General features: G+C 41.8%; 1 protein-coding gene across 1 annotated transcript; it reads right to left on the bottom strand.

Annotated features, from left to right (window-relative positions):
* Positions 1–2,297: 2,297 nt before the first annotated feature.
* Positions 2,298–15,966, bottom strand: LOC132901394 (A disintegrin and metalloproteinase with thrombospondin motifs 8). Its single transcript, XM_060943748.1, has 9 exons — positions 14,989–15,966; positions 13,107–13,346; positions 12,613–12,745; positions 11,469–11,636; positions 8,793–9,085; positions 5,624–5,810; positions 4,373–4,545; positions 4,064–4,239; positions 2,298–3,974 (listed from the first exon to the last, which is right to left on the bottom strand). The coding sequence occupies exons 1-9, from the start codon at positions 15,697–15,699 to the stop codon at positions 3,242–3,244; spliced, it is 2,814 nt and encodes a 937-aa protein (XP_060799731.1). The 5' UTR covers positions 15,700–15,966; the 3' UTR covers positions 2,298–3,241.
* Positions 15,967–23,329: the final 7,363 nt, after the last annotated feature.

Genomic DNA, 23,329 nt, shown 5'->3' with positions numbered 1-23,329 from the left:
CCAGCTAATAATCTTTCAGTTCTTACCTGGGGGATTTTCACACATTTGTCCTTGCAAAAGGCTTCCAGTTCTACAATTTTCCTGGGCTGTCTTGCATGCATTGCTCTTTTGAGATCTATCCACAGATTTTCAATGATGTTTAGGTCAGGGGACTGTGAGGGCCAGGGCAAAACCTTCAGCTTGTGCCTCTTGAGGTTTTCCATTGTAGATTTTGAGGTGTATTTTGGATCATCGTCTAATTGTAGGACCCATCCTCTTTTTAACTTCAACTTTTTTACAGATGGTGTGATGTTTGCTTCCAGAATTTGCTGGTATTTATTTGAATCCATGATTCCCTCAACCAATGAAATGTGCCCTGTGCCACTGGCTGCAACACAACCCCAAAGCAAGATCGATCCACACCCATGTTTCAGAGTTGGAGAGGTGTTCTTTTCCTGGAATTTGGCACCCTTTTTTCTCCAAACATACCTTTGCACATTGTGGCCAAAAAGTTATATTTTGATTTCATCAGTCCACAGGACTTGTTTCCAAAATGCATCAGGCTTATTTAGATGTTCATTTGCAAACTTCAGATGCTGAATTTTGTGGCTAGGATGCAGGTTTTCTTCTGATGACCCTTCAATGAAGGTCATATTTGTTCAGGTGCTGCCACATAGTAGAACAGTGCACCACCACTCCAGGGTCTGTTAAATCTTTCTGAAGGTCTTTTGCAGTCAAACAGGGGCTTTTATTTGCCTTTCTAGCAATCCAACAAGCAGTTCTTTCAGAAAGTTTTCTTCATCTTCCAGACCTCACCTTGATCTCCACTGCTTCTGTTAACTGCCATTTCTTAATAACATTACAATCTGAGGATATGGCTACCTGAAAACACTTTGCTATGTTCTTGTAGCCTTCTCCTGCTTTGTGAGCATCAATTATTTTATTATTCAGAATGCGACGGAGTTGCTTAGAGGAGCCCATGGCTGTTGATTTTAGGGACAAGTTTGAGGAGTCAGAGAATTTATACAGCTTTGAAATCTGCATCATCTGACCTTTCCTAACAAAGAATTTGAACAAGCCACAGCTCAATAAGCTAGTTAAGGTCTGGAACCTTGGTAAAAGTTACCTGAGAACTCAAATGTATTGGGGTGCCCAAACTTACACATGGTGTTCCTTTTCTTTTTTCACTCTCCAATTGTACAAAACAAAAATAATACATAAATCTTGCAGAAAATGCTGAAAAGAAATGTCTCATTTTTACCTTTATGCCTTTTGGTGATCAGTTCATCTTCTGCTCACTTAACTATTCACAGTAACAGACATTTTCAGTAAGGGTGCTCAAACTTTTGCATGCCACTGTACATGGCATAATATTGTGATTGTAATGTTCTGTAAATTAATGATGGAATTATATAGTACAGACGTAAACATGAAACATAGGAAATAAACTCTATCAACTCATGTTCTAATTTATAACAAGAGATGTACAGACAATACTGTGATAAACTAATTGTGAACGTGGCTAAACTGATAAATTTTTTAAAAATGTTTGCTGTGGAGACATGTCAGAGTACACTAAACGTTCACATACACTATGTATATGACCAAAAGTGTGTGGACACCTGACCATTCCATTGCATTCCAGATTTATCCTCCCCTTTGCTGTTATAATAACCTCCAGTCTTCTGGGAAGGCTTTCCACTAGATGTTGGAGCATGGCTCTGGGGATTTGTTTATTTAACCGCAAGAGTATTAGCGATGCCAGGAACTGATGCCAGGTGATGAAGCCTTGTGTGAAGTCACCATACAAATTCATCACAAAGTAATTCAGAGGGGTTGAGGGCAGGGCTCTGTAAGGGCCACTCAAGTTCTTCAACTCCAGCCTTAGCAAACCATGTCTTCATGGAGCTCAGTTTGTGCTCAACATTGTGTGACAGGTTTTGGTCTCTTTGTTTCAGTGAAGGGAAATTGTAATGCTAGAGAATACAAATCCATCCTACAGCACACAATACAATGCTTCCAACTTTGTGTCAGTAGTTTAGGGAAGGCCTACTGTAGGTGTGTGAAGGTCAGGTGTCCACAAACCTTTGGTATGTTGTATCTTTAGCATATGTCTACCCATAAAAATATTGTCACAATTTTGTGCATTTTAATTCCTTTACTTTCCTGATGAGAAAATCCAGACAGCGCCACAAGAAATTTGCTTTTTATTTTGTGTCCATTTAAAACATATACACTTTAAAAAAACAAATAATAAATATCAATATGTTATGAAATAATAAAATAGCATAGACCTTCACTGAAGGGATAATATATAATACTGTTTTTCGATATGTTTGATACATGTAATATACATAGCTGGAATACTCATATAAAATTTATGTCATATGACAACGCAGAAATGATTGAAGGCTCTGACCATTTTTTTTTTAAAATCAGTAAACCATGCTTATATCACCTCTGGTAATGTAGATGTTCAGTAAATGCATGTCACAAACATGATTAAACTATTTAGCTTAAATTACTCCAGAAAAAAAAGTGGGAAAGCCATATTGACTATCATGTCAAAATACTCATAATCAGTTTACTACTATTCTCAGAACAAATCACAACAATCCTATTAGCTTTGGGCAAAAACCATACAGCAAGTGCCATAATGACTTTGTAACTGGTAATAAGAAAGGCCATTAATTTGACTGGGTGTAGGAGAGTGGTTACTGTTTATGAAAATGACATTCAAATGTACCATAAAATTAAAAAAAGATAATGAGTTCCCTAATATTTATCCCAAAGTCAAAATGCCTGGATACTGATTTATTTGGTCTGTAGTAATTTGCAGCTTCACTGTATGGAAACACAACCAGTTGGGAGGATGCTGATTAAAATATTATATCCATTTGAGGTAGCTCTCTACTGGAAATTAAGCAATAGTGGTTTTAAATAAATGTTGGAAACAGCACTTGAGAATACACAACTTCATTCAAACACATTAAAGTCATGTCATTTGGACTGGTTTAGTTCTTCATCCTAAAATCAAGCTTTTCCTGCTTTGCTTCAAAGCCTTGTCAAGAAGATTAGTAGTGCTTTTTTTGTCATTCTACTAAATCCCAGATGGCTAGAGTCCAGCACAGTTTGGTACTTTACCACCTTTTAAGAACCTTCCAACCTTAGCATTAACCTAATAGGCTGAATTAATGAATTAATGATGACTGGACTTTTGCCCTTCAAGACAGGTTTAAAGTGAAAGTCTGCTTATGTGTGTTTAGCATTCTTGGTACATACACTCTCCAAATACCGGCTTGGGTTGCTTGGAAGAATCACACTTTTCTTTGTCAACAACCTTGCCAGTGAAATCAATGCAGTGCAAACTGCGATGGCGTTCCCCATGACCACATGTTCGGGAACATGAAGACCATAGACCTATTTGCCATATAGGACATGGAAGATCTGCACAGGGCCTGATGTCTGCAGGTCTGAGCTCTTTGTCACAATGGTTCGAGTAAATGCCAACATCATCTGTGCACTCCACTGTTCTCCGAGACCATCCTGAACCACAGCTTTTGGAACACTCTGACCACTTTCCCACAACCCACTGTGGAATACCAAAAGGGTGGACCATGTGAACAAATTTATTTTGCTCTTTTGGTTTACTGAAAGAGATGCCTTTGGGGATAAAGAATGTGTATTTGATTTTTGCTGGGGTTGTCTCTTCAGTGGTAGACAGAAGTTGGATGGTGATGGCTTCTTTGAGTTGGCGAAAGCTCTGGATCCGTTCAAAGATGGTCGCTGAGCCACTGTACTTGAGCACAGCCCCATTAGCTGGAATCTCCTGTTCGACAGTGGACACAGAGAAGTTGCCATTGAGTATATACTCACCATTTTCTCTTTTGATAGCTAGGTAGTTCCCATCGTGTTTTTTGCCCTTGAGGCTCCGCTGCTTGATGTCAATGTTGGTTGCACCTATTGGGATTGTTACAATATCACTGTACCCCTGGCTGAAAATAGAAGAGTTTAAATTAGTGATGTGCAATAGCTTATTATCATAGCAGAGACTATGGTAAAGCATTAAGGTTAGTGGTCTCACAGGACTGCATTATATGAGCCTGATATCTTCCTGCAGCTAAGGCCATTCCCACCACACACACCGCACTTGTCAAGCTTCTTACTGGAGCCAATCTGGAGGTCACAGCCAGCTTTAATGCACTGGCCTTGGACACAGATTGATGTAGAATCTGGGCTGCATGCTGTTCCATCAATGACCTACAGTTAAGAAGTACTTATAATTAGAACTTATCAAGGCTTCGACCTTAAAACAATGATGCCATTAACTAACTTAAAAAGAAGCATGAATTTCAGATATCTTTATCACAAGTGAAGTCAGTGAAGTATTTACCTTGGCTTCAAACACTCTGAATTCACTGCTGCCTCTTGCTCTACAAAAGAGTTTGCACCGGTCCCGTGGTGATACACCAGCATATTTTGGTATCCACTGCTTGACATTTCCATGAATATCAAAGTGATTGGGATCATTATACTTCTCACACTGTTCTTCACGGAAGCTCTTCCCTGTAATTAACCATCATTTGACATGAGAAACCTGTTATGCAGAACAAAATTATGCAAGTCACCACTAGCTCTCTCTCTCTATCAGAGTTTCCAAGCTTTCCTTCCAATGTGCATTGCATTTTCTCTTTTCGAAAACACCATGTTTAAAGGTAAATTGCCTTTCAGATTTTTCAACTTTAGGTAATAAAAAGAATTTTCCCTGACACCCAATTATTTTTGTTTAGTGGACCAAAAGCCACTGAATTCAAATCATGGACTTTCAATTTTATTAGGTTTTTTTTAATAGAACAATTAATGAATTTAGGGCCATGTGGCCCTAAATTCTCCAATATTTTTTCCTGCTTCACCATTACCCAATTCAAGATACTACATCATGCATCACATGGTGGGCTTTCCCTGTTCGCGCAAAGCATTGTGGGATACAAATTTGAAAAAGGAGAGAAAAATGGAGGACACAAATGAAATGTGAAAGACAGACTATAGTAATGGAAAGTGAGAAAAAGAGACATTATGTTGCGAAGGAAAGGAAATGCAGGACCAAACTAATAAATATTGACAGTCAGCGAGCACCTCGGTGTAATCAGTTGTTCGTTTAGCGACAGAATTATCTAACTGTCAGAGCACAGTCATGATAAACCTGTAGATGGCAGTAATGCAACACTGGATGTCAGTTGCCATAAAACCCAAAGGAAGAAGGAAAAGAAGAAGCAAGTAAACTTGCATGCACACACTGGACTTTCTCTGTCTGCTTGACTGTGTGAAGCAAGCAATTTCAGGCACATTATTTGCTAGGGAATCCCCTCAAATTAAATAACTTCCCAGCCACAGAATGGCCTGGGTTTTTTTTTTTTTTTGGGGGGGTGAGATGTTTTTGAGAAATAAACATCATACATCATAATGACCAAACTTCAGAGGGAACTAAATTTCACCGATTTTATGAAATTAAAAGGCCTTTAACTTCAAGAAGAGTTTGGTAATTTGCTGAATTTGACAGCATTACCACCTTATGCAATGAAAAAGTGATATCTGAAGACCTGAATAGGGAATACTGCTCAGCAGAGGGTAGTGTATAACGTACCATGGCTGGTTTCACAAGCCTGTGTGTTGCAGGAGTGATACCGAACTCTCTGTCCCTCACAATATTTCCCTCGGTTCTGAGGTGCTGGCTGATTGCACTCTCTGTACGAGAACATTACTCCTCCACCACATGAGCGAGAGCAAGGCTTCCACAATCCCCACTCTCCCCAGCCTCCATCCACCACCTTCTGCAGCCACATACAGCCAGATAAATTCACATTAACAGTCATTGTTCACAGCTTAATTTCAAATGTGAGGTCAAAGCACTGTGTTCTACAAGGTTCTCGTCACTGAAAGAATATCAAGTAAGTTTTAAATGATAAAAAAGTGATTAAAAAATATAGACACGTAATGATAGTACCAAGATGTGTATAAGAATCTCATGAAGAGCTATTTAAGAAGAATAAGAAGCTGACAGAAGTCTATAACCATGGACTACCTCCCTGTAAACTGTCCTTGACTGTTTACATTTGTTGGCATGTTACTGCCCTTTCTTGCTGCTACGTCCAATCATTGCCTTATTATATTATACTTTTGTATTATATTGTATTATACTGCCTATTTTGCATTACATTTACCTTTATTTTGTACTGTATTTATTTTTTTGCACTACATTGCCTTTACTTTGTATCATTTCTTCCGCCTATTTATTTACAACCCCAATTCCAAAAAAGTTGGGACAAAGTACAAACTGTAAATAAAAACAGAATGCAAAGATGTGGAAGTTTCAAAATTCCATATTTTATTCAGAATAGAACATATATGACATATCAAATGTTTAAAAGATAAATTTTCTCAGTTTAAAGAGAAAAATCACCTAATTTTAAATTTCATGACAACAACACATCTCAAAAAAGTTGGGACAAGGCCATGTTTACCACTGTGAGACATCCCCTTTTCTCTTTACAACAGTCTGTAAATGTCTGGGGACTGAGGAGACAAGTTGCTCAAGTTTAGGGACAACTGTTGCTCAACTGTCTTTGGTCGTTTTTGTCCTATCTTCTGTTTTATGATGCGCCAAATGTTTTCTATGGGTGAAAGATCTGGACTGCAGGCTGGCCAGTTCAGTACCCGGACCCTTCTTCTACGCAGCCATGATGCTGTAATTGATGCAGTATGTGGTTTGGCATTGTCATGTTGGAAAATGCAAGGTCTTCCCTGAAAGAGACATCGTCTGGATGGGAGCATATGTTACTCTCGAACCTGGATATATCTTTCAGCATTGATGATGTCTTTCCAGATGTGTAAGCTGCCCATGCCACATGCAACCCCATACCATCAGAGATGCAGGTTTCTGAACTGAGCGCTGATAACAACTTGGGTCATCCTTCCCCTCTTTAGTCCGAATGACACGGCGTCCCTGATTTCCATAAAGAACTTCAAATTTTGATTCGTCTGACCACAGAACAGTTTTCCACTTTGCCACAGTCCATTTTAAATGAGCTTGGCCCAGAGAAGACGTCTGCGCTTCTGGATCATGTTTAGATACGGCTTCTTCTTTGAACTATAGAGTTTTAGCTGGCAACGGCGGATGGCATGGTGAATTGTGTTCACAGATAATGTTCTCTGGAAATATTCCTGAGCCCATTTTGTGATTTCCAATCCAGAAGCATGCCTGTATGTGATGCAGTGCCGTCTAAGGGCCCGAAGATCACAGGCACCCAGTATGGTTTTCCGGCCTTGACCCTTACGCACAGAGATTCTTCCAGATTCTCTGAATCTTTTGATATTATGCACTGTAGATGATGATATGTTCAAACTCTTTGCAATTTTACACTGTCAAACTCCTTTCTGATATTGCTCCACTATTTGTCGGCGCATAATTAGGGGGTATTGTTGATCCTCTTCCCATCTTTACTTCTGAGAGCCGCTGCCACTCCAAGATGCTCTTTTTATACCCAGTCATGTTAATGACCTATTGCCAATTGACCTAATGAGTTGCAATTTGGTCCTCCAGCTGTTCCTTTTTTGTACCTTTAACTTTTCTAGCCTCTTATTGCCCCTGTCCCAACTTTTTTGAGATGTGTTGCTGTCATGAAATTTCAAATGAGCCAATATTTGGCATGAAATTTCAAAATGTCTCACTTTCGACATTTCATATGTTGTCTATGTTCTATTGTGAATACAATATCAGTTTGAGATTTGTAAATTATTGCATTCCGTTTTTATTTACAATTTGTAGTTTGTCCCAATTTTTTTGGAATCGGGGTTGTATTTGTAATTGGCATTCATGGTGAACAGCAAACTAAGTATTTCATTGTGCAAGAGGACATGTCCTTACTGTGCATATGACAAACACTTTGAACTTGAAGAGGAAGAAGAAATATTTGAAAGGATGATAAAATGCTTCACGTTATTATTATTATTATTATTATCTCTAGCTGCTTTATCTTGTTCTACAGGGTCACAGGCAAGCTGGAGCCTATCCCAGCTAACTACGGGCGAAAGGCGGGGTACACCCTGGACAAGTCTCCAGGTCGTTACAGGGCTGACACAGACAACCATTCACACTCACATTCACACCTACGGTCAATTTAGAGTCACCAGTTAACCTAACCTGCATGTCTTTGGACTGTGGGGGAAACCGGACCGGAACACCTGGAGGAAACCCATGCGGACACAGGGAGAACATGCAAACTCCACACAGAAAGGCCCTCGTTGGCCACGGGGCTCGAACCCAGACCTTCTTGCTGTGAGACGACAGCGCTAACCACTACACCACCGTGCCACCCATCTCATCTCATCTCATTATCTCTAGCCGCTTTATCCTTCTACAGGGTCGCAGGCAAGCTGGAGCCTATCCCAGCTGACTACGGGCGAAAGGCGGGGTACACCCTGGACAAGTCGCCAGGTCATCACAGGGCTGACACATAGACACAGACAATCATTCACACTCACATTCACACCTACGGTCAATTTAGAGTCACCAGTTAACCTAACCTGCATGTCTTTGGACTGTGGGGGAAACCGGAGCACCCGGAGGAAACCCACGTGGACACGGGGAGAACATGCAAACTCCACACAGAAAGGCCCTCGCCGGCCCCGGGGCTCGAACCCAGGACCTTCTTGCTGTGAGGCGACAGCGCTAACCACTACACCACCGTGCCGCCACCGTGCCACCCTATTATTATTATTTAGTAGTAGTAGTAGTATTGGGTAACATTATTTACCTTTAGTTCCTTTGCCTCCTCAGATGCAGTGCAAACACCATCCAGGCACTTCCTGTTGGGGGCACAATCTGTGCCATCTGCCCAGGGTAAACTCCCATTTCTGGTGGTACACACAGACTGGCCTTCCTCCTGGCACCACAGCTGGCTGCATGTGTCACCAGCAGAGGCATTTTGACAGTGTGAGAAATTCTCTCCAAAGATCTGCAGGCATTGGTGGTCCAGGCTATAAATCACACCAGGTAACTCAGTGGGCAAGGGCAAAATCTTTTCAGGGGAATCCAGTAGGCAGTCTCCTGTTAATAAGTAGTGAGAAAGAGAGCACCATAAACCAGAGAAATGCATATTGTGTAATAGTTGGAATGTCTGATTCCCTTTGCTGACGTTTAGGGAGACCTGAAGGAATGCACATCTGGACTAGTGAGCTAAGCAGACAAATCCAAATGAATGCAAGAGCCACTTGGGAAAAGATTTCCCACCTCAAATGCTACAGTAAAATAGAAGGGAAATAAATAAATTTATGAAATAGATGACATCAATATTACAGAGACATTTACTTTTTCAAAGGAAGAACTGAAATATTTCTTAACATAGATAGCTTTTAAATGAAAATAGATCTTGCGTAGCATGATATGGTTTTGTTATGCTTCGATTCTACATACCGTGCCTTGCAAAAGTATTCACCCCCCTTGGTGTTTGTCCTGTTTTGTCTCATTACAAGCTGGAATTAAAATGGATTTTTGGAGGGTGAGCACCATTTGATTTACACAACATATCTACAACTTTAAAGGTGCAAATTGTTGTTTTATTGTGACACAAACAATAATTAAGATGAAAAAACAAATCTGGAGTGTGCATAAGTATTCACCCCCTTTCATATGAAACCCCTAAATAACCAGTTCTGGTCCTAAATACCCCTAAATAAAAACCCCTAAATAACCAAAGCTGGTCCAACCAATTCACTTCATAAGTCACATAATTAGTTAATTAAGATCCAACTGTGTGCAATCAAAGTGTCACATGATCGGTCACATGATATCTGTATAAATCAACCTGTTCTGGAAGGATCCTGACTCTGCAACACTACTAAAAAAGCAACATGAGAACCAAGGAGCCTCCAAACATGTCAGAGACAAAGTTGTGGAGAAGTATAGCTCAGGGTTGGGTTATAAAAAAAAAAAAATCCCAAACTTTGAATATCCCAAAGAGCACCATTAAATCCATTACAGCAAAATGGAAAGAATACGGCACCACTACAAACCGGACAAGAGAAGGCCCTGCCAACCAAAACTAACAGACCGGGCAAGGAGGGCATTAATCAAATATGCAACAAAGATACCAAGGATAACACTAAAGGAGCTGCAGAGATCCACAGTGGAGATGTGAGTATCTGTCCATAGGGCCACTTTAAGCCATACACTCCACAGAGCAGGGGTTTATGGAAGAGTGGCCAGAAAAAAAAAAAGTCACTGCTTAAAAAATAATCACATTTGGAGTTTGCCCAACAGCATGTGGCAGACTCCCCAAACACATGGAGGAAGATTCTCTGGTCAAATGAGACAAAAATTGATCTTTTTGGCCATCATGGGAAATGCCATGTGTGGCGCAAACCCAACACCCTGAGAACACCATTCCTACAGTGAAGCATGGTGGTGGCAGCCTTTTGCTGTGGGGATATTTTTCATCTGCAGGGACAGGAAAGCTGGTCAGGACTGAAGGAAAGATGGATGGCACTAAATACAGGGCAATTCTGGAGGAAAACCTGTTTGAGTCAGCCAGAGGTTTGAGACTGGGATGAAGGTTCACGTTCCAGCAGGACAATGACCTGAAACATACTGAATACTTATGCACACTCCAGATTTCTGTTTTTTCATCTTAATTATTGTTTGTGTCACAATAAAAAAAAAACAGTTTGCCCTTTAAAGTTGTAGGCATGTTGTGTAAATCAAATGGTGCTCACCTTCCAAAAATCCATTTTATTTCCAGCTTGTAATGCAACAAAACAGGACAAACACCAAGGAGGATGAATACTTTTGCAAGGCTCAGTATCTGTGCTATAAATACAACAAAATTTTTTTAAAGATATTTAACTTACTGTTTCCATTATGATCCTTCAGAGAAAGGGGCAAAATAAGGTCCTACAAAGTTCTGTTTTAGGTCTCTTATTGCTCTCATTTTCTATATAGCCAAGATAATGTTGGCTTTCACTTCTATGCTGATTATAAACTTGTAAAATCAGTTCAGCCAGATTCAGCAGCACAGCTATATAAATTAAAAGCTTTAAGATAAAATATTTGCCTTAATATTCTCCCTCAGATCTTCTGTCTGCGGACTTCTGACTGTTCCACATTTTAAACTGGCATCTATGGGTGGCAGATCATTCAGTGTTGCTGCTCCTAAACTTTGGAACTCATTACCACAATCACTTCGTGACTGTTCCACTCTCTCTTCTTTCAAAGCTAACTTGAAAACTTTCCTCTTTACCTCACACTACTCTTCCTAGTGTGGCCCTTTTTTTTTGGCAACTCCTGTGTAAAGTGTCCTTGGGTTTGTGAAACGTGCTATATATAAATTGAAAATAATAATAATAATAATAATCACTTCTCTTAAATTATATTGTATGTAGGTATTAAGTATGCCTACAATGAATAAATGTAACAGATAAAATTACATGCATACCGTGACCATTGTCAAAGAACTCTGTGATGTAGAATGCACTGCAGGAGGACCAAGGGGACTTCTTTTTGAAGCTAGTATATACTGGAGCCATAACATGGTGCTTGGGAAGATTTCCAAAATACCTCTCACAGTTCTTGGAATCATCATGAGGCATGCTCATCACATGGCCTACATAGAAAATATTAATTAATGGATGCACTGACATACAGCAGGTGGTTGTACACCACCTATTAACCTATAACAGTCAAAAGTTTGGACACACCTTATAATTAAATGTTCTTCTTTAATTTTATTAATTAAAAGACACTTCATGTCTTAAAGTAATGATGGACTGTCATTTCTCTTTACTTAGTTGAGCAGTTCTTGATATAATATGGATTACTACAGTTGTGGAATAGGGCTATTCTCATCTCATCTCATTATCTCTAGCCGCTTTATCCTTCTACAGGGTCGCAGGCAAGCTGGAGCCTATCCCAGCTGACTACGGGCGAAAGGCGGGGTACACCCTGGACAAGCCGCCAGGTCATCACAGGGCTGACACATAGACACAGACAACCATTCACACTCACATTCACACCTACGGTCAATTTAGAGTCACCAGTTAACCTAACCTGCATGTCTTTGGACTGTGGGGGAAACCGGAGCACCCGGAGGAAACCCACACGGACATGGGGAGAACATGCAAACTCCACACAGAAAGGCCCTCACCGGCCCCGGGGCTCGAACCCAGGACCTTCTTGCTGTGAGGCGACAGCGCTAACCACTACACCACCGTGCCGCCCCGGAATAGGGCTATTTTCTGTGTTTATTTACTATTTACTGTTTGATCTCAAACGCATTAAGAAGGAAAGAAATTGCACTAATTAACTTTTGATGAGGCACACCTAATAATTAAAAAGCATTCCAGCTGACTACCTCATGAAGCTAGTTAAGATAATGCCAATAGTGTGGAACGCTGTCAACAAGGAATACGATGGCTACTTTGAAGAATCTAAAATATGAAAACACATTTTGTTTGCCACATAATTCCATATGTTCCTCACACACAGAAAAACCTATAAAAACCTATAAGGTGTGTCCAAACATTTGACTGGTATTATATGTGAACATTAGGTCTGTTAATATGCTTTAAGTATATGCACACCTAATTCATGAGCTACAGTGAAGGCAGCCTGTAGTCCATTGTCTTCAATAACAGAACAACTCCTTTTAGGGTCACACATGGTCCCCACATCAGCAATGCCAAGTGTGTCACAGCTCTGATGGCCACAAATGTCCTTGTCGGAACAAAATGAACAGATTTATGTTTTAAATCCGCTTCACTTCATGATGCTTCCTGATGAGAAATAAACATTTTTGTGTTTCCATAATAAAGTGAAAGAAATATTTCTGGCAGACAGGATACTTATCAAGTGACAAAGCTTAACGGTGAGTGTGGTGTCTGAACAGAGTCCTAACAACATACCTGGAATCTTTTCCACCTAGCCTCATGTAAATTGAATCATAGCTAGACATGACACAGCTTGTTAATCAAATTCATGTCTACACCTTACAGAGTGTCTGCACAGTAGCAAGCATACACCACTGGTTAAAAAGCATCAGGATTTAAAAGTTAGAGCTCAATTATTTTATTTTCACCTCTCTAGTGAACAGCAGAGCAGTGTCATAATGCTCAGGATGCCTCTGGCTGGATGGGTTGAATTGCTGCTGCCAAGAACAGAAATTACGCAGTGCCAAGCCTGCATTACTGGAGACAGATGGTCCAACTTCCTTGTCTTCCACTATCAGCAACTTCACTACCACCATGTTCAGTGAGTTTTTAATGCTGGGATGCTTGTAAATCTGAGCAGCCACGGACACCAAGGTCAAGACATAATGCTGTTAGAAGGAAGAAAATAGGCTCTGTATTAATCATGACTACCAAGCTTGTTTTTTAAGTGCTTTTGAATCATATTTTAGGATTAAATATACATTCAGATCAAATTAGGTCATCTACAGTTTTAAATGCCAACATCACAGTGACATCATTCAGCATGGAATGCTCAAAAAATGCTTCCAGAAACATCTTCAAATCCAAAAACGGATCAATGAATTAAGCTGTAGGTTTATTTTTACAGACCTCTCACATAGCTGGAAGCTGCACAATATACATTTGGCTGGTGCATGTGAATTTTTTTCTTAAGAAAACAAAGTTAAATTGGCTGTCAATCCAGTGAGCCTAACCCTGAATCTACATTATGCGTTTCCTTTCTCCAGATGGTGCATGCATTTACACATCTGAATATAATCTGCAAAACTCACTTAATGATTTTTGCTTTTCTGGGAATATATTTTCTGGGAGGAAAAATGTAGTAGAGGCAATGGGGCAAATATAATTCCTGAGATAAACTATAAAGGTCATTATAGACTTCACTTAGTTAAGCTTTTTTTCTGCTTGATGGCAGGTCCAAGTGCCTCGGGAAGAATTACAGTAGTGGTTTCGCATTGTCTTCTACTGGATTATTTTATAGAGGTTTACTCCTCTCAACCATTCACATACATTTCACACCAATGGGCAATTTAGAGTAGCCAGTTAATCTAACTGCATGTCTTTGGATGGTGGGGGAAACTGGAGCACCTGGAGGAAACCCAAGTAGACACGGGGAGAACATGCAAACTCCACACAGAAAGGCCCCCCTCAGCCACTGGGCTCAAACCCAGAACCTTCTTGCTCTGAGGTGACAGTGCTAAGTTTAGCCCATATAAATAATAACTTGGTATCAATAAAAATTTAGTACCCATTTTCCTTTAAGTAGTAAGATGTCAAAGAGGAAGGCAGAAAATTATTTTTTATAGAATGTGTTCTTTTGTAAAAACGTTCAGTGTTGGATAATGGACCTCTTATAGTGTTTGGCCTTATTCCTTGTTCCTAATTAATCATAAGATAGTCATTTGGATTGAGACGAAAACTATTATTGAACACATTTTAAATCGGCAGCACGGTGGTGTAGTGGTTAGCGCTGTCGCCTCACAGCAAGAAGGTCCGGGTTCGAGCCCCGTGGCCGGCGAGGGCCTTTCTGTGCGGAGTTTGCATGTTCTCCCCGTGTCCGCGTGGGTATCCTCTGGGTGCTCCGGTTTCCCCCACAGTCCAAAGACATGCAGGTTAGGTTAACTGGTGACTCTAAATTGACCGTAGGTATGAATGTGAGTGTGAATGGTTGTCTGTGTCTATGTGTCAGCCCTGTGATGACCTGGCGACTTGTCCAGGGTGTACCCCGCCTTTCGCCCGTAGTCAGCTGGGATAGGCTCCAGCTTGCCTGTGACCCTGTAGAACAGGATAAAGCGGCTAGAGATAATGAGATGAGACATTTCAAATCATTTACTGTGTAGGAACATTTCTCCAAAGATCTCTACAGCACCATTATGATTATTTTGCCCACTGATATCAGGTGTAATCCAGGGCAAGGCATGTAATAGCGCAGCATGCGTTCTGAAATGATCTCTTGACATCTGCTCATGTGTGTGGTGTCTGTCCACTCGCCTCTGTGTCTTCTCCATAGAATCTCGACACTGAAGCGTCCGCCACCACCAGAGTCTCGATAAATCTCGGCATGGAGACAAAGCGCCTGCGTCTGGAATCCCCTGAGCTCACCCTGCTGTGTTTACCTGACATCGGGAAACTTTCACTATCTGCCTGAGGAAGTGAGTGAAGCGTTTTGGTCAACTGCTGCCTTGTGATCACATGGGGATGGTCCAGTGCGCTCTTGTGCGTCCCCGTGCCAAAGCGCTTGGGTTTGATCTGGTACTCTTCTCCGTTAGAAATGAAAACTCCTACCATGCCATGACAGAGACTGACCGACACAGCTGAATCATCATTAAAGTCAACAGTTCCTGTAAAGAAGCAGCCTCGCAGTTCTGATCCAGCTGTTGCACTTTTACTCATGGTCATATCTGTTAGGTCAGAGACTGACACCTGTCTCTCTGCTCCGGCTGCAGAGAAATCCTTCGCTCTGATATGATACACTTTCATTGACGGAGATATAAAGCTGGTGTCCGGTTGGAGATTCAGTGTGAAATTGCGTCCGAAAGCAGTGAGAATGAAACTCGGCTGATCTTCGCTTCTCTTCGTTACGCGTCTCCCGGTGCGTCCTGGGAAATACACAGGCACGATCTCTTCTGCTTCAGAAGCCTCAGAAACTTTTACACTCGATACACAAGCAGCTAAAACTACGATAGAATACCACGGACACATTTTATTCGACAGTCAGAGACTCAGACGGACTTGATGCAGAGAGTGATCCAGCCTTGTGTCCCGCGCTTTATCCTGCGACTCGCCTCAGTCCTGAGTTCTAGACAAATCAATTATCCAGCTTATGCTTTCATCAGAGAAGATCTACAGTAGCTATATTCCTCTTTGGTCCACATACCCTGATCCAGCCCCAGGACACTATAGAGTAATGTTGTGTGCGCTTTCTCAGTGCATTCTGTGTCCACTACATACACGACGCTCTTTATACTGTCCAATTCTGCTGAGGGGAAAAAAAGAGGTATTAGAGGCTATTTTTAATCTCTGAACTGGTCTCTCCTCCTACTCACATCTCTGATCCAACATTAGGAAAAAAGAAGAAAAAAGCTGAGGCTGTTCCTCGCGTCCTGTATAGCCCCTGTCTCCTAGCTATTAATTCTTGAAATGTCATTATTTAAATCCAAGGCTTAGACTCTAAACTTATAAAATATATACACTGTATATTAGGCATTTCGACTTCTCTATCTTAACTCATTGTTATCACACAGCTTCCTGTTTATCAGCTGAGATTAATCGATGGCGTTAATTACCTATGGGGGAAGACATGGCCTAATGGTTAGAGAAGCAGTTTTGGGACCAAACGATTTCCGGTTCGAGACCAGCAGGAATGACTGAAGTGCCCTTGAGCAAGGCACCTACCCCCAGGCTGCTCTGGGTATGTTGTACGTCGCTCTGGATAAGAGTGTCTGCTAAATGCCAGTAATGTACTTATCTGCAAGGCATAACAGGGCTATTAGCAGCATCAATAGTTGCTATAGTGACATTTTGCGGGGGGTTTAACGTTAAAACAGCCAACAGTTCATTGTGTGGGCCGCCAGGAAACTATATATATGAAGTTGAAATGAGTCATAAATCATGGAGGAGATTTTTTTTTTTTTTTTCGAATTTTATGGATAAGTGATTTAGTAAATTTTAGAGCTGGATCCTCAAGAGAAGTGTGTAAATGTAATGAACCCTCACATCCAAAAGGAGGAGGTATAGAGTTTTAGAGCGCAATTGCTCCACCACTTTGAGCTCAGAGATGTACTCTGGCAGACTTCATAAAGCTTGAGCCTGTTTTCTTCATCGTTTCGGTAAAATATTAAAGTTAGGCTATTACTTTTGCTGGTTAAAGGGACATTTCAGCATTAGAGTACTGAACAGACATATAACAATAGACATTGTTGCAAAGCAGCTTTACAGAATTTTAATGACTTTAAAGGTGAGCTAATTTTATCCCTAATTTATCCCTAATCTATCCCAAATGAGCAAGCCTGTGGAGACAGTGGCAAGGAAAAACTCCCTCAGACGATATGAGGAAGAAACCTCGAGAGGAACTAGACTCAAAAGGGAACCCATCCTCATTTGGGTGATAACAGACAACGTGATGAAATATTTTTAACAGTTTTAACATGAAGTCTGTTTTGTTGATGTTATAAGTCTTCACTGATGGAAACTTGAGTGCAAAACTGTTCATAACAACTGCAGTCCTAAAGTTAGCAAGTCAACTGTAGTCCTCAGCCATAAAAGCATTACTGTAAGTGTCCAGAGCATCTTCCAAGTGTGACATTCAACTGTCCATATGGGGCCATCCTCCACAGGCAGGCCCATTTCAAGCTATTTGGGGGCCCTAGGCAAAGGGGGATCTGGGGCCCATAATTATCCCCCCCTCGACGAAAGGCCTTATGGCCGCATACCCACTGAAGACTTAATAAATAAACATCACACATATTGTAATCATTCTTATGATTTTTACTTAATAAATGAACTCTTCACATTATTATAAATAATTATCAAACCCAATTAAACACAAGAATAGACAAAATACACACACACACACACACACACACACACACATAAATCAAATATGAAAATAAGACAAAGTAATATAAAATGTGCAAATAACACAACACTAAATATTTACAGTACAAGTAGAAATAACTTCAAATGGTGATTAAATGATTACAAACATGAATAAAAATCTTAATAAGAACCAGCACACACAGAAAAGTGCAAAAGGTATAGAAAAACACATAAAAATTTAAGAATACACAACTAGAATCATGGGCAAAATGTCTAAAACTGCTGCTTGCGGGCTTTGGCTTCAGCAAAGGCAGCCACAATACCCTCCATATCCAAAGACCTGCGGACATCACATTCAATTGACATCAGTGCCAGTCCGGAGAGCCTCTCTTGGCCCATGGCAGACCTCATATAGTTCTTAATAAGCTTCAGAGCTGAAAAGCTCCTCTCACTTGAGGCAACTGACACAGGAAGTGTAAGAAGTAAACATAGTGCAATGCTTAAATTGCTGTACAAGTCTAGTAGCTTCTCAGTGGAAGCAAAAACAATACAGAGACACAAGCGAAGCAAACTTGTCATGTCATAGCCATTAGCCATACTGATCGTAGCAGGGCTTCCTTGCAGAAAGTTCGGGTTTCTTAGCTGAATTACTGCATTAATATCCAACCAAGGTCACAAACGTAGCCTATTTATGTAAAAAAGAGCTTTCTTGTGAGCCATCCCCTGTCCTACTCCATTCATGCTCACGACACACTAGCTACTTCTGATGAAAGCCATGCAGCTCGCTGAAACTAACTCTGACTATGACATTTTGATAAACACAATAAGTTAATCTGGGAGAAGTTGACAGTCTTTCACCTATTTGTGTGGCACATATTAGAATTTTTAGCCAGTCCTTGCAAGTTTGTAAGCCTGTTGTGCATGACAATGTTTACATCACTGTTATAAACACTGTCTACAAGATAACTACCATTAACGTAAGCTAGCTACAGTACCAAATTTGCTTGTTGACCCGCTTGGTATTAATGAGTGTGTACATTCTCACTTACCAGTGTCTTGTTTTTTTCTGTCTTCCTCTTCCCTTTTCTTTTTTCTCGTCTGGCTCCCTGAGGGGTAATTTCGCTTCATATTTGATTTTTTTTTTTTTTTTTTTTGCTGCGGAGCTCTGCAACCACTTGACTGGACGGAGATGGGCATTGAGGGGTTGACAACAGACTGTCATTGCACTTTTCGGCCAAAGCATGTAGAGATGCGCTGTTGTGCATTAGGGGGCCCCCCCGGAACTAGGGTATTTCAACAAGTGTCATTAGGCGCTGCGCTGCCGTGCTCAAAAAGTTGTCATTGCTATTGAATACATAACCAGTTGTTCGGCAGCGGGGGCCCTTCGAGGGCTGGGGCCCTAGGCAATTGCCAAGTCTGCCTACCTTGTTGCAACGGGTCTGTCCACAGGAGCAATGTGATGAGACTCCAGCCAGACATGGGGCATCAGGATGGATCAGGCAGGTCCGAGGAGCAGAAGAGGTCAGCATATCGATCTCAGGATTGACATGTAACTCAGAGGGACAGACAGAGTGTCTGTGTGGGGGAGGGGGGAAGAGAGAAAAAAACACAGGTTGTTAAGTATGCCCAATGTCACCTGATGAGTAGGAACAGTATACATTTTGCGCTGAGTGCAAGCAGGGACTCCGGCAAAACTAACTATGACAGCATAACTAAAAGGGAAGAGCCAAAAGGTAGCACAGGCATGAGGACGCCCCGGGACATAAAGCAGCAGCCACTACACCATCAACAAACTCGAGTGAGCAAGTGAGCGGGGGACTGACAGCATCCATACATCCCAGTTTACCAAAACACTCTATGTCTGAGGACCCTCCAGATCGACTCCTTTACCTCATAAACACTATTAACAAAAAGCTTGACTAAACAGACATGTTTTCAGCCTAGACTTAAATGCTGAGACTGTGTCTGATTCCCAAACACTACTTGGAAGTCTGTTCCTTCCAAGACTGTGGGACTTTGTAAGAAAAGGCTCTGCCCCCTGCATTTCACTACATGAGGTACCAGCAGATAGCCTGCACCTTTTGATTTAAGTAGATGTGGCAGGTCATAAAGGACCAGAAGTTCACTCAGGTACTGTGGCGCGAGACCATTTGGCACTTTAAAGGTTAACATTTTATAAACAATACAAAATTTGATTGGGAGCCAACACAGTGTGGATATGACACGGGTGATGTGGTCATATTTTCTAGTTCTATTAAGGACTCTTGCTGTTGCATTCTGAACTAACTGGAGCTTGTTTGTGCACTTATTGGAACATCCAGACAGTATGGACAATAATCCAACCTGAAGGTAACAAAAGCATGAACTAGTTTTTTTGTGTGTGTGTGTCATGTAGTGACATTAAATTTCTTATCTTAGCAATATTTCTGAGATGAAAGAAAACTATCCAGGTAATGTTATCGATATGAGTTTAAAATGAAAGACTGGTGTCAATAATCACTGTGAGGTCTTTTACTGCTGCATGTGAAGAAACTGAAAGGTCATCCAGAATTATTGTGTAATCAGAAAACCTACTTCTACCTGCATGTGGTCCTGGTACAAGTACTTCAGTCTTGTCAGAGTTAAGCAGAAGGAAGTTAATAAGCATCCAGTGTCTAATGGCCTTTACACATTCCTCCATTCAATTAAGCTGGTGTCTCTCATCTGGTTTTGCTGAAAAATACAGTCATCAGCATAACAGTGGAAATTTCTCTCTCTCTCTCTCTCTCTCTCTCTCTCGGGATCCCTCGTAATCGAGTAGGATTGTCTAATCAAGTTCACTTATGCACCCGCTGGTGGCTTACAAGCCCTATTCTGGAGGCGCACATTTTGCCACATATGGAGCAGGTGTTAAAAGCAGACTGTGGCCGACAAGGGGCACGTTCATCACGCTCCTTGCGGCGCTGGTGCTTTGCTTCCGCCTTGCGATGGCGCTCCTGTTCAAAGAGCGCCACACCCTCCCTGACCGAGGCTTGCCAATCATCTCTGTCGCATGCCAGGTCTACCCAGGCCGGCAGACTGATGTTACACACTTTGAGATTTTCTTTGAGATTGTTCTTGAAATGCTTTTGTTGTCCCCCTTGTGATCTAGTGCCTGATCTCAGCTCCCCATAGAAAATCTGTTTTGGGAGGCGTGAGTTGTCTAGTCTGACCACATGGCCAGTCCATCGTAGTTGGTTTTTCATTATTAAGGCCTCAATGCTGGTACAGTGTGCTTCATCAAGAATGCTGTTATTGGTCCTTCGATCCTGCCAGGTCACACCCAGGATCCGTCGCAGACAGCGCTGATGATATTTTTCGAAGCAGTTGAGGTGTCTCCTATAGGTTGTCCAAGACTCCGAGCTGTATAAAAGGGAGGGTAGCACAACAACCTTGTAAACAAGGAGTTTAGTGTCTTTCTTTAGCCCCCTCTCTTTGAACACTCTTTCACGCAGCCTACCTAAGGCATAGCTTGCGGCTCTTAGATGGTGTATGATTTCAGCATCGATGTCAGCTTTTGTTGATAGAACACTACCTAGATAGGAGAAGCTCTGAAAGTTCTTGAGCATGGACCCACTGATACTCAGGAAAGAGGGTTTGGATGGCTGACCAGGAGCAGGTTGGTAAAGGACCTCTGTCTTCTTCACATTTACAGAGAGGCGAGGCTCTCATACACATGCGTGAAAGCACCCAGAATGGCTTGGAGTCAACCTTCTGATGTGGCACAAACGCAATTATCATCTGCATACTGTAGCTCGATAAGTGAGTGAGGTTATAGCAGTCTTAGTTCTTGCCTTCAGCCTTCGAAGATTAAACAGCCCCCCCACCCATTCTATAGACAACCTCTACACCATCGGGCAGTCTGTCTTGTATTAGATGGAAAATGGCAGATATGAAGATGGAGAAAAGAGTAGGTGCGATTACACAGCCTTGTTTTACGCCAGTTTGTACTTCGAAGGCCTCACTGTCACCTCGGCTGCTGAGAACTCTGGCAGACATGGCATCATGAAGGAGTCTAAGGATAGTGATGAACTTCTCAGGGCAGCCGTATTTAGCCAGAATTAGCCACAGAGCTACTCGATTGATGGAGTCAAATGCCTTTGTCAGATCTATAAAGGCCATATAAAGTGGTTGACGCTGCTCCCGACATTTCTCTTGCAACTGCTGGGCAGTGAAGATCATGTCTGTTGTTCCTCTGTAAGGACGGAATCCACATTGAGACTCTGGTAGAAAGCCTTCAGCATGCGGGACTAGACGATTGGCGAGGATTCTGGCGATGATCTTTCCAGCAATAGCAAGGAGGGAAATGCCACGATAGTTCCCACAGTCGGATTTATCTCCTTTCTTGAAAATCTTAACTATGTCCGCATCCTGAAGGTCTGATGTTATTTCCTCCGTCTGCCAGATAAGAAGAATGAGTTGGTGAAGACGCTGAGCAAGTTCATCACCTCTGTGCTTAAAAATCTCTGCAGCACGGGCGATTGCTCTAAGACAACGAGGGAGGCTCAGCCTCCTCTAAAAATGCCCTTATAACTTTAATGTGTGCGTGAGTTTTTCCCCCTCGTGACAGCGCGATGCAGCGCAGACTCAGTGCACTTCAATGGCATTTGGGAGCTCTGCGTTTTCAATCTCAAAATGCAAGACGGTTATTGGACAAATACTGCGAAAACGCCCGCCCACGGACTCCCAGCCTCAGTGCACTTCAATGGCATTTGGGAGCTATGCGCTTTTCAATCTCAAAATGCAAGACGGTTATTGGACAAATACTGCGAAAATGCCCGCCTACGGACTCCGAGCCTCACATGGGAGGGACATGGCAGTTTCCGCGAGGAGACTGGTGATTGGTGAAAGCGGCCGGATATTTTCTTTGACAGCTCATTTCACCTATAGACAGGCAGCGGTGAATTTCAGTTCAGTCCCATGCGGATTCACAAGTGCTGTGGTGTATTGTAAGAGATCAGCTTACATTTCGATTTCATTCATTACATACGGTTTCTACCAGCTTTTTTAGTTTGTGTATATTTTCATCGTAAATAAAGTGTAAATATAGTGTTGTCAAGTTTGCTATCTTAGTTCCAGAAGTTTCATTTATTTGAGTGACTGAACTTAAACTTGAGGGGGCTAGCTAGAAAGCTGTGCACGGATGCCAAGCACTGCTGATTTAATTTTGGCGAAGCCATTTGCCAGTCTTCCTTTCGAGGAAAAAATTAAAATTAAAGAGCAGGGTAGACCAACGCCTCAAATTGACTTGGTGAAAAAGGTAGGGAATAATACTCGTTCCTTTCAGCTCTCCTGGTATGAGAAAGTGAATTGGCTAACAGCAAGTGACCCACATCAACAACAGTAAATAGGCTACTTTAGTAATATGTCATGGATGGACCAAAAATATAGAATCTATTTAAAATGTTTATGCTGAGTATATTATATTGGAATATATGTTTTTCTGGGGCGGCACGGTGGTGTAGTGGTTAGCGCTGTCGCCTCACAGCAAGAAGGTCCTGGGTTCGAGCCCCGGGGCCGGCGAGGGCCTTTCTGTGTGGAGTTTGCATGTTCTCCCCGTGTCCGCGTGGGTTTCCTCCGGGTGCTCCGGTTTCCCCCACAGTCCAAAGACATGCAGGTTAGGTTAACTGGTGACTCTAAATTGACCGTAGGTGTGAATGTGAGTATGAATGGTTGTCTGTGTCTATGTGTCAGCCCTGTGATGACCTGGCGACTTGTCCAGGGTGTACCCCGCCTTTCGCCCGTAGTCAGCTGGGATAGGCTCCAGCTTGCCTGT

The sequence above is a fragment of the Neoarius graeffei genome, chromosome 17 (genome assembly GCF_027579695.1).
Source record: "Neoarius graeffei isolate fNeoGra1 chromosome 17, fNeoGra1.pri, whole genome shotgun sequence".
NCBI lineage: Eukaryota > Metazoa > Chordata > Actinopteri > Siluriformes > Ariidae > Neoarius > Neoarius graeffei.
The sequence above is the reverse complement of the archived record's forward strand: the minus strand, read 5'-3'. Positions and strand labels throughout refer to the sequence as shown.